We start from the raw sequence: 10,700 nt of genomic DNA, 5'->3' as shown, positions 1-10,700 counted from the left end.
CGGGGGCACCCTGCGCGGGAAGCAGCCAGGGGGCGGTGGGAGCGGCGTGGTAACGCGCGGATTTTCAGCGCCAGAGGACTCCTTCACAGTAGGTGTTGCCCTGCTCCGGGGGTCTGGGGTCCAGAGACCAACCGGGCGGAAGGCACTGTTTTCCGCGTTCTAGGGCAGGGAAGCGGGGCCTGGCCTACCGCAGAAGATACGCGGGGCGGGACCCCAAGTGCGGAGTGTGCCCAGCAGCGCAGCACGTGGCTGGCGTGGCAGGGGGCTAGAAAAAAGGTGCAGTGTGGAAGAAAGGGGCGTGGGAGGGAAACCCGAGCCAGGCGGGAAGACCTGGCTCCCGGCTTAAAACCGGCTGTCGCGGAGCTGACCTCTGCAAAGGCGAATAGATGGTTAATCTCGGTACTGGGGAGGGGAGGGCTGAGGGCTCCCGGAACGGAGGAGCTGTCTCTTTAACCCCCGCTTTTAATCGGCCGAACTCTGCCCCTGGCCTCTCCTTTCTGTGTGGGGCCTCATTTACTCTTCCCAGGGGAGAGCAGTGGTGGGTGAGGGCTGGTCCCATCCTCCCCCTCGCCTCTCTTGGGGTGGCCCCTCTGCCCATTTTTCTGGTAACCTTTAGGTCCTCCCATTTGTACTACTGCCGCGTGAGCGCTTCTTGCCAGGATGTATGTGTAATGGCGGGGTGGGGGCGTTCCTTACTCCTGACACTCATGTCAGGCCGGAGGCTACCTTGGCCCTCACCTTGCTTTTCCCCCTTAGCTGGAGTAGAGCATCCCCACCTCCCAGTGTATAGGACTAGCTGAGAAGCAGCCTTCATACCTCCCTCTCTACCCCAGAAGAAGCCTAGAATAAGCTGCAGGTCGAATTTGAATTTCAGCTCAAAGAACCTTGGTTGCCCCCCATCTGTTAAATGGAGACAGTTTAGAACTAGCATGTGGGTCATTGTGAGAGAAAGAAGGGGTATTTGCAGGCTGGTCCCATCTGAGATCGTGGGGAGTGGAGAATTTGATACTACCGCAAGGGCGTGTCTGGATGCAGGGGCACCAGAGGTAGGTGTTAGGAGCCTGAGTTTTGGTGGCTGCTTTCAGGGCCCCATCTGAGCAGGCCAAAGCATGGCTGGAGGCACACCTGATGCTCTGAGCTGGTAATTTGCTGCTGGGCAAAGAAGACATAGCCCTGGCTGGTGTCGCTCAATGGGTTGAGCACTGGCCCATAAACTAAGAGGTCACTGGTTCTGTTTGGGGCCCATGCCTAGGTTACAGGCCAAGTCCTGCCTTGGGGTGTGAGAGAAGCAGCTGATGGATGTTTCACTCCCTCTCTTCCTCCTTCCCTCCCCGTCTCTCTAAAAAATAAATAAGATCTTTTTTTAAAACTAGGAAGATGAAAATAAAACACCTGGACTGGTCTGCTGTTAGGATGTCGGGGGGGGGGGGGAAGGGGCTGCCCCCGGAGTTGAATTGTGCCCACCCCGGGGGATGGGTTTGCTGAGAGCAGAAAGCCAGACATGGATGAGGGAGAGGACAGAAGTTTATTCTCTGCGCTTAGGGCAGATTTCACCAAGAAAGGGGAGGTGCCCTATTCTCTCCACCCGGTCTCTGGTCTGGTTTAGAACTGCACCTGCTTTTTACTGCCAGGAACGTTGTCTGGGGGGTGGAGAGGAGCACAGGGTGAAAAGCGGTCTCCTCTGTCCACTGCCCCTGATCCCAGGTAGAGCCCTCTTGCTCCTATCCCCCTAGAAAATGTAAAAGGTTGTTCACTCTGTCCTCAGTGTTTAGAACGGTGCCTGGCCAGCCTGCAAAGGTCATCAGTAAATGTTTGTTGAAAGGCTAAATGCAAGAAGCCCTTTGCCTGCAGGTCGAGATGGGTGGGTCTGCTCCCCCTCCTCTAACACACAAACACAACCCAGGTATTGGGCTGGGAGGGCTAAGAAAGGCTTTGGAGTGTCTGGAGTTGACCCAGGGATATTGAGAGGACCGGGACTGCTAGAGGGCTTAGGGTCCCTGCAGGTGTCTGTCTGTCTTGGGCTGGGACCTCCAGCACTGGCTGTGCTCAAGTTGACCCACTCCCTCAGCTCCCCTGCTGAGGCTGTTGGGTCTGTTATCTCCCAAGCTGCAAATGTGGTTTTTCTTATCTCCCTGGTTGACTCGTGTGTGAAGCTTCTCAGAATCAGGCAGCTTTCTCCTACAGCAAGGTCTGGGGTTTCTCTCCGCATGTGCTTTGGACCTTAGCTAGGGGAAGTCCATGGACAAGTCCTGCTGCCTGAGCTGGAGCTAGGACCACCTTCCAGGGACTGCCCAGGACGCCTGTTCTCGGCTCTTCTGCTGGCAAGTCCGAGCAACCGGTGAGTGCTGGCCCATATGGGCCATGAGGGAAGCCAGTCGTCCTGGCTCCGCAGCTAGTCCTTCACGTTGGGGCTGCACCAGCACGCACCTGCCTTGCTTTCCATGCCATCCAAAGGGAAAGCCGTTTTATCTGCTGGTGCCGAAGAAGTCCTAGCTACAGAAATAATACAAGGGTGGGGGGAGCAGGGAGGGACGCTGAGGCAGGAGGCTAAGAGCTTTGGGATAATGCCAGTTATCAGGCCTGTGCTCCCGCCCCACCCCCAATCTTCCCTTCAAGTTTGCACTCAGAAAGGGGAAGGTATAGAGGCCTGGAATGAGAGAAGAACCAAGGGGACTGGAGGGGGATGGGGTGAGTCGGGCCAGGGCTGGGGTCAGGGGAGAGGTCGAGCTAGGCTGTGAAAAAGGCTGTGTCCCACGCTCATTGAAAAGTGTTTTCCTGGAAAAGTGACCAGGAACTGGGAAGTCCCTGGGCAGTGGCAGGAAGGGAAGGTTAAGGTGCCACCAGCAGAGGGGCTGGAGTCGGGTACCTCCGGGAGGGGACACGTTCTCAAGAGCCCACCCTAGTCCAGGGGCTCCCCAGGAGAGCAGAGAGGTCAGATTGAACGGACACAGGCCCTGGAGGGGGCGGCCTCTTGGGCTCCGCCTCAGTCCTCACCCCTGTGGCTGCTGCTCCTGCAGATGTTTGTTTTGTGCCCTCCCTCCACCATCTGCTCTGTCTCTGCTGTTCTCCTCCTCCTGTCCCTCCTTCTGTTGTCGTCACTGTCCCTAACCCCTCTCGTCCCCTTCCCTGCCTTTGCCTGTCTTTCCCAACCTCTCAATCAGACGTCCTCGTCTTCTTCCTCCTCCTCCCCTGCTCTCCACCCTCCGGTTTCCCAGCGTACGAACAGCTTCGCTGCTGGGTAAAAATAGCGGTGGCAGCGGCCAGGCCAGGCCTGCTGCCAGGTAGAGCCTGAGCAGGCAGGGAGGCCCAGGACTGGCCTGAGGGGTCAGATTGAGCAGTCCTGAGAGGCAGGGTCGGGAGGGTGTCCTGCTGAACTCTAGCACTTGCCAGCTGTTTGCCCTGCCCCTTCCTACCCCCCAAGAGTCTGAAGAGGCCTGTGGGGAAGCAGGGCGAGACAAGGCCTCACACTGCTGCCCCAAGAGAGCCTCAGAAGAAGACAGCTGTCAGCCAGGCAAAACCAAGACCGCCGTCACCATGACAACCAATCAGCAGCCTCAGGACAGGTACTGGGAGACCTGGGCTGGGGACCCAGGGCAGTGGAAATGGGTCTCCAGGGGGCTGGATGTCATGTGCTTGGAAATTTGGAGCTGTCACTTGCTGATTGGCCTTTCAGCTAGTCAGCCGTGAGTCAGGTCTGTGTGGGGGCAGGGACCATGCGTGTCTTGGTGGGTCCTGGCTGGGGCGTCTGTGGGGAGGGCCGGGATGAGTAGATGGCAGCCCCTCCCTGGTCTGTCAGTGTTTCCACTGCTGCTCTCCAGCCAGCCGGCAGCTGCTGGCCCCTCCCGCCACCTCCATGGGGAGATGTTTGGCAGCACCCGTCATTCCAGAGCACATCTGGCAGAACTCCCCCTCTCTCAGAGTGGCCTCTATTTCACATGACCTTGGCCCACCCTGGTCGGTGCTGCGACCTTCCTCTCCCTTCTGCACCTCTGGAGCCTGCGAACTCCCGGGCCTGCGTGCGTGATCGTGCATTTGTGTTTCGGGATAAGAGGCTGTAGCTTGATTCAAGTTCTCCAAGGAGTCCAGGACCCAAGAAAGCTTCAGATCCAAAGCTCTTCAACCCACCACCTCTTCCAGCCCATTCTGTCTCCCTCCTATGCCAAAGGCCATAGAACTAGACCACTTCTAGCTGTGGGACCTTGGGCACGTAGCTTGATCTCTCTGGGACCATTTCCCACCTGTAAAACAGAGGTGAGGTTTATCTGGATGGGAGAGAATTTAAGGAGACAGTAAGTATAGGCCCCTCCCTCCCTTGTCCCTACTCTCGGCTGCCTGCCTGCACCTTCCCAGCCTCACCACTCCCAGCTGTTCTCCGAAACCTTTCATCTCCATCACCTGTGGCACTCATCCAGCCCCACGCCGACCCTCTATTGTATATGACCTTGACTGGGAGTTTCTCCCTTCATTCTGGGTCTCTGAACCAAGCCTTTAATGGTGTATGAGGGCTTTGGGGGGCTGCACTTGTAATAACCCAGACCTGCCCCAGGGGGCGCTAACCCGGGCCCTCCCTGCCTTGGGCTTTGTCCCTGCCATCTCTGAAGAAAGAGATGTCGGCTGCGGAGGAGGTATGGCAGGCACATCTGGAGACCACAGTGGCTGGACCTGGGGCTGCCTGACAGAAGCTGGCCGGTCTCAGACAGGCCCCGAGGTGTACAGCTTGGGGCTGTGCCCTGGCAACAGCTGGGGTGGCACTTATTTACACCCTGGGGCCCAGATGACCTCCAGTGGCCGGATACCCCCTGGCCTATCTAGGTGGTGTGACCCACAAAGCTGGTTCTGTCTGGGCCAGGAAAAAACAGTCCCTTCATTTTCCAGCTGCCCCAAGGCACCCCGCCTGCCTGCACTGCCTGGTCCAGAATGGTCCGGGACTTTCTTGACCTCAGGATCCTCTTTGGGGAGCCACAGAATTCCCGCTCCGACTCGGCCCACAATCACTTCCAGCTCGCCTGGTGGGCGGGGGTGGAAGACAGCTGCTGTTTGCTTTCTCACTCACCCTCCACTCCCAGCCAGAACAGCAGGATTTCCAAACTGCCTGCAGACATGTGGTCACAGTGGTTCCCAAGTGTGCAGGGTCCCGAGTCTTTTGGGGGCTGGGAACCACTGTCCCCCAGCCCTGCCCTTCAGCCCTGGGTTCCTGGTCCTCCTCCCTCTGTGGACTCAGATGGGCCCTTTTCCCTATCCCAGAACACCTCCCCTCACACCCCCCCACAGTGGGACGTAGGCATGTGGACACAAGCACAGACGCCCTGTGCCCTGGGATAGCTGGAGAGACAAGGTCGGGGAGGGATGGGCGTCCCCAGGTTTGATCTGGGAAAGAAGGTGAGATAGTGGGTCATGTGGCTCCTTTTTCCTGTCCCACCTCCAGGTACAAAGCCGTCTGGATTATCTTCTTCATGCTGGGTCTGGGGACCCTGCTCCCCTGGAATTTTTTCATGACAGCCACTCAGGTGGGACTGGGGGCACTGGGCTCCAGGGGGTATGTCCAGGCCTGTAGGGCCTGGATCTGTACTCGTGGGCCAGGGAGAGAGTTGCAACACTCCTCTGAATCCCCCACAGTATTTCACAAACCGCCTGGACCAGTCCCAGAATGTGTCCTCGGTCGCTGCCGAACTGGACAGGGGCGTCCAGGCATCGGCCGCCCCCACAGCACCCTCTCTGAAGAGGAGCTCCCTGAGTGTCATCTTCAACAATGTCATGACCTTGTGTGCCATGCTTCCCCTGCTGCTCTTTGCCTGCCTCAACTCCTTCTTGCATCAGAGGTGAGCGACTGGGCCCAGCCTGCCCCCTGGCTGCCCCCTGCACACTGTCGGCTGCGCCCCGGCTGCCGCCACGCCTCTCTGCCACCTTGGCCTCTCCCCCAGGGTCCCCCAGGCTGTCCGGATCCTGGGCAGCCTGCTGGCCATCCTGCTGGTGTTCCTGATCACCGCTGTCCTGGTGAAGGTGCCCATGGATGCCCTGCCCTTCTTCGTCATCACCATGATCAAGATCGTGTTCATTAACTGTAAGCAGAACTGGGAGGGGACCTGGGGCAGAGATCTTCCCACACACCCCACCCTTCCCGTAGACCAGTGGTCAGCCAGAGAGGAGCCCATGCAGACAACCGGAGGAGATGGAGGCCATGGGCTCAGAGGCCTGGGCAGGAAGGCAACCGAGGCCGGGAGTGGGGGGCAGAGGGAAGGGCCACTGAGCAGCAAGGCCCACTGGCAGCGAAGCAGGACTTACAGGAACCTGTTTTCCCGTGAGCCCCAGATGTCCCCGCTGGAAGGGAGTCCCACGCCGCCCACACCCCTGCTGATGCCTATTGTGTTCCCCCAGCATTTGGTGCCATCCTGCAGGGCAGCCTGTTTGGTCTGGCTGGCCTCCTGCCTGCCAGCTACACGGCCCCCATCATGAGCGGCCAGGGCCTGGCAGGCATCTTTGCCTCAGTGGCCATGATCTGCGCCATTGCCAGTAAGTCTTGCTGTCTGTCTGCCCGTCTGGTTTTTGTGGGGCGAAGGGAGTAGAGCCTGCAGCTCACCTCTGACCCTCCACCCCAGGTGGCTCAGAGCTGGCAGAAAGTGCCTTCGGCTATTTTATCACAGCCTGTGGGGTCGTCGTTTTGACCATCATTTGTTACCTGGGACTGCCCCGGCTGGTGAGCAAAAGGAGAAAGTGGGGGTTTGGGGCCTGGGGAGTCCAGGACTCCAGACCACCGGTGTTCAGAGGCTGAAACTGGGGAGAGGCAGGGATTCTGGAGATCCTGCCTCTGAGTCCACCTCCGTCTCCCTCTCTTGATAGGAATTCTACCGCTACTACCAGCAACTGAAGCTTGAAGGGTCTGGGGAGCAGGAGACCAAGTTGGACCTCATTAGTAAAGGTCTGAATAGCCTGAGGAGCCTGGGGCAGCTGACGGCCTCCCTGGCAGGGGGTAGCTGAGCACAGAAGGCAGGAGTGGGTACACTGTATTTATTGGCAGAGATGAGCCAGAGGCCAGAGGGACCAGGTGGGGTCAGAGGGACTTTGGGAAATAAGAGCTGGGAAAACTAAAATAGGGGGAGGCCCTGGATGACCTCGAATGCTTGAGGACAGTGGATTCTTGGATAAGGTGTAGCATGAGCTGAGGCCCCGGGAGTGGTCAGGACACAGGGACGGGCACGGTGAGGGTTTGAAGGAGGTCTGGGCTGGATGTTAGGGTGCTTCTGTTCACTGTAAGGGGGTGTCCACCCCCCACTAACCCCAGCCCTCTCGGGGAATGGTCATGTCATTTCCTGTTGCTCTGTCCTTCCAAAACTTGAAGATCCTTCCATAACTTGTCACCCCCCAGGAGAGGAGCCAAGAGCAGGCAAAGAGGAGTCTGGAGTTTCAGCCCCCAGCTCTCAGCCCACCAATAAAAGCCACTCAATCCGAGCCATCCTCAAAAATGTGCGTGGGGCCTGGGTGTCTTGCCCTCTACCCCTCACCCTCTTTCTCTCCTCATTCCCCCACCCACTCTCCACTCACCTCCACACACCCATTCCATCCCTTTCTGACTGACACTGGCCACCCTCCCGGACTCTTCCGTGTGTGCGCGTGTGCACGTGTGTGTTGGTTCTTTAATGCACGACCACCATGAAGACTCGGGGGCCTGGGTCCCTCTCCTCCAGATCTTGGTCCCGGCTCTCTCTGTCTGCTTCATCTTCACCATCACCATCGGGGTGTTTCCTGCCGTTACTGCTGAGGTCAGGTCCAGCATCGCAGGCAGCAGCGCCTGGGGTGAGGACACCGTGGGTTCCCTGAACGGGGATGGACGGGCTCTAGCAGGACTGGGAGTGGGGAAGCGGAGACCCTGGGCTGCCAGCTCCCCAGCTTGACTCTCTTGGTCCACTTGCCCTTCCCTGGCCTAAAAGCATCTCCACTTTACAGCTGGGGACACTCAGCCCCAGTGAGGGTCAAGGCTGCTAAATCTGTCTCTGGACCTAATAACATTACCCTAATGTACCATTCCTTCTCCAGAAAAATACTTCATCCCTGTGTCCTGTTTCCTGACTTTCAATGTCTTTGACTGGCTGGGCCGAAGCCTCACAGCCATATCCATGTGGGTAAGTGGAGGAAGAAGGCACCACGTCCCTGTGAGGGGCGGTGTCCATCCTGAGACTCAGAAAGGGCACCAAGAAAGTATGGTGACAAGGGACCATGTTTTTCAAAAACCAAGGCATTATGTATAGTTAGGAGTACAAGTCACGAGTGTACAGTTTAATGACCATATACACATTCCCTGTATAATCACCAACCAGGTCGAGATGGAGAACATTTCCAGCATTCCAGAAGTTTCTACTCTGCCCTCTCCCCATCAGTACCCATAAGGGTAACCAGGTTTTGAGGTTTCAATGTAGATCCTGAAGGGTTCCATATGCAGCCTGGGGGTCAGGGTGTGCCCCGGGGGGGGGTGGGGGGCAGCCTGGCTGAGGCGCTGCCTGGTCCCCACAGCCTGGGAAGGACAGCCGCTGGCTGCCAAGCCTGGTGCTGGCCCGGCTGGTGTTCGTGCCCCTGCTGCTGCTGTGCAACGTCCATCCGCGCCGACTCCTGCCTGTGCTCTTTGAGCACGACGCCTGGTTCATCGTCTTCATGGCTGCCTTCGCCTTCTCCAATGGCTACCTCGCCAGTCTCTGCATGTGCTTCGGGCCCAAGTGAGTGTTGGGCAGGGTCCAGCGCTCCAAAGGGGGACACTCAACAGAGGGAGAAAGGGCTACAGGAGCCTCCCTGATCCCGGAGCTTAAGGTTTCTAGGCTGAGCAAGAAGTCCACCGGGAGGGGCACCTAGATTGAAGGGGTCACAGGGGACGGGAGTGCAGGGGTGGGGTGCCCAGGCTTGCTTAAGTGGGGTATGGGAGGGCACTCTCAGAGAAGGAGGAACATGGCCCCCGGGCCGTGTTTCCCCAGGAGGGAAAAGCTAGATTAGGATGGGGTGAGTAGGATGGGCTGGTCAGCAGAATCGGGTGCGAGGCAGGTCTCCCCATGCTGGTGCTCTGGGTGGGGCTGGAGTAGGGGTCACCCTAAGGTAACCTTGCGTCCCTCCTTTAGGAAAGTGAAGCCGGCTGAGGCGGAGACAGCAGGAGCCATCATGGCCTTCTTTCTGTGTCTGGGCCTGGCGCTGGGGGCCGTCGTCTCCTTCCTGTTCCGGGCAATTGTGTGACCACGGATGGACAGAGGACTGCACCGGCCACCTGCTCGTGCCCCTTCTTTACCCTTCAGGGATGGGCAAGGGTTGGCTGGAGGTCTTCTCTTCTGGCTGAATTCTGCTTTCTCCAGGCCTGTGCTGGGCCTGGTGTCCAGGCCCCAGGGAGGGACCCTCTGGGTGGATGGACAGTTGGACATGGGAGACATTGGGGTCCACAGGTCAGAGTCAGGGAAGGGGACACGCATATGCTCGGATCCCCCCACACTTGGCTCTGACTGATCCCTACTTGAGTGGATGGCAGAGGCTCCCAGGTTCGGAGAGGGTGTGTCTGTAGGTTCATGTGCCTGTACCAGGGGGGGCGAGGGGCCAGGACCGTCTGTGCTAAGGTCCAGTCCGCTGTGTGCACCCCTCCCTGTGCTTCCTCCCCCAGGCTCTGTCCCTCTGTGCTTCCCCTGCCTTGTATCTACCTGTCATGCACCCTGTACAGTTGCCACACTTTACTGCCTTTTTTTATACTCAACAGAAATCAGGTGCCTTCAGAGGCTCTCTGACTAAATAAACCATTGTATTTTCCCCCACGACTCTCTGTGTCCACCAGCCACGGCTGCCCGCCCTGTAGAGGGCAGAGGGATGGCAGCCTGAGCTGGGGGGATGCGCATAACCCAGCCCGGTCTTGGCCATCGCCAGGTCTAGGTCCGAGGTTGGGGGGTGGAGGTGGGTTCGTCCTCTTAGTCTTAGAGAGGCTGCAGTGTCCTCTGCAGGGGAAACAGAGGAGGGAGGGGCCTAGAGCCAGGACACTCAGACTTGGCTGAGACCAAGAAAGGCCATTTTTCTTTGCTGCTTCATTTCTTCTTCCATAAGACTAGGGATGGAGAAAGCACCCACTCTTTTTTTTTTTTTTGTCTTCGCCCCTCCTCTCTGTCCTCACTCATCAGTCCCAGAAATGGATTCTGCAGAACTGGCCAGCTCTCCCACTACGGCCTCCTCCCACCTGGCTCCTGGTTGTACTCCCAACACCTTCTGGCGAGAACAAGCTGCGCCCGAGGGCTCTCCCCTACCTGGCACCCTGCCCTGACACCAAAGCTCGGACCTCCGGGGAAACAAGAGGCCTGTGTGTTCTCACACTGAAGCCCAGCCCTCCCCTTCCCTTTCCAAACTCTGGCCTTGGGAGGGCTGGGATGGTGTGGGACAATGAGTGTCTCAGTGGAGGGGGCCATACCACTGGGTGCCCTGCTCAAAGGTGACTCTTCCTGACGAAGTGGGGCCAGAGGTCTGGCCACTGGAACCCCGTCCCCGCCTCAGTGACCCTGGCCCTCAGCACGTGTCCCAGACTTCCCAGAAGGGCAGGAGGTATTCCTGCACAGCCCAGACTGCTCACTGGTCCCAGACTGGCAGATGCTGCAGAGTTGGCACCTCTGCTGGGGCTTCATTTCTCGGTCTAACTGAATTGAAGGCTCCAGGTCTCGTTATAGGGCAGTTAAGTGTATCACTGTATGGGCACTGGC

At 58.3% G+C, this 10,700-nt stretch overlaps 1 protein-coding gene across 5 annotated transcripts; it reads left to right on the top strand.

Moving 5' to 3' along the window:
* On the top strand, positions 1-9,768 carry SLC29A1 (solute carrier family 29 member 1 (Augustine blood group)). 5 transcript variants are annotated; one of them, XM_037142603.2, is made up of 14 exons: positions 1-88; positions 2,226-2,338; positions 3,422-3,563; positions 5,426-5,507; positions 5,617-5,819; positions 5,922-6,061; positions 6,376-6,510; positions 6,597-6,694; positions 6,838-6,916; positions 7,364-7,461; positions 7,683-7,791; positions 8,032-8,117; positions 8,506-8,705; positions 9,099-9,768. In XM_037142603.2, the coding sequence occupies exons 3-14, from the start codon at positions 3,535-3,537 to the stop codon at positions 9,208-9,210; spliced, it is 1,371 nt and encodes a 456-aa protein (XP_036998498.2). In that variant the 5' UTR covers positions 1-88; positions 2,226-2,338; positions 3,422-3,534; the 3' UTR covers positions 9,211-9,768. The 5 variants fall into 5 exon arrangements, with proteins under 5 accessions (XP_036998498.2, XP_036998500.2, XP_036998499.2 ...); XM_037142605.2 differs by lacking the exon at positions 1-88 and adding an exon at positions 123-276; XM_037142604.2 differs by lacking the exon at positions 1-88 and having other exon boundaries at positions 2,210-2,338.
* The last annotated feature ends 932 nt before the right edge of the window (positions 9,769-10,700 follow it).

This window comes from Artibeus jamaicensis, unplaced genomic scaffold, assembly GCF_021234435.1.
Source record: "Artibeus jamaicensis isolate MK-2021 breed Jamaican fruit bat unplaced genomic scaffold, CSHL_Jam_final contig_484, whole genome shotgun sequence".
NCBI lineage: Eukaryota > Metazoa > Chordata > Mammalia > Chiroptera > Phyllostomidae > Artibeus > Artibeus jamaicensis.
This window is presented reverse-complemented; position numbering and strand designations above follow the sequence as displayed.

Bases quoted from the DNA above. Each gene is read 5' to 3' on its own strand.
- SLC29A1 (XM_037142603.2), top strand. From the start codon at position 3,535: ATGACAACCAATCAGCAGCCTCAGGACAG. The intron at 5,508-5,616 runs GTGGGACTGGGG...AATCCCCCACAG, and splicing joins TTTTCATGACAGCCACTCAG to TATTTCACAAACCGCCTGGA. The intron at 5,820-5,921 runs GTGAGCGACTGG...CCTCTCCCCCAG, and splicing joins AACTCCTTCTTGCATCAGAG to GGTCCCCCAGGCTGTCCGGA.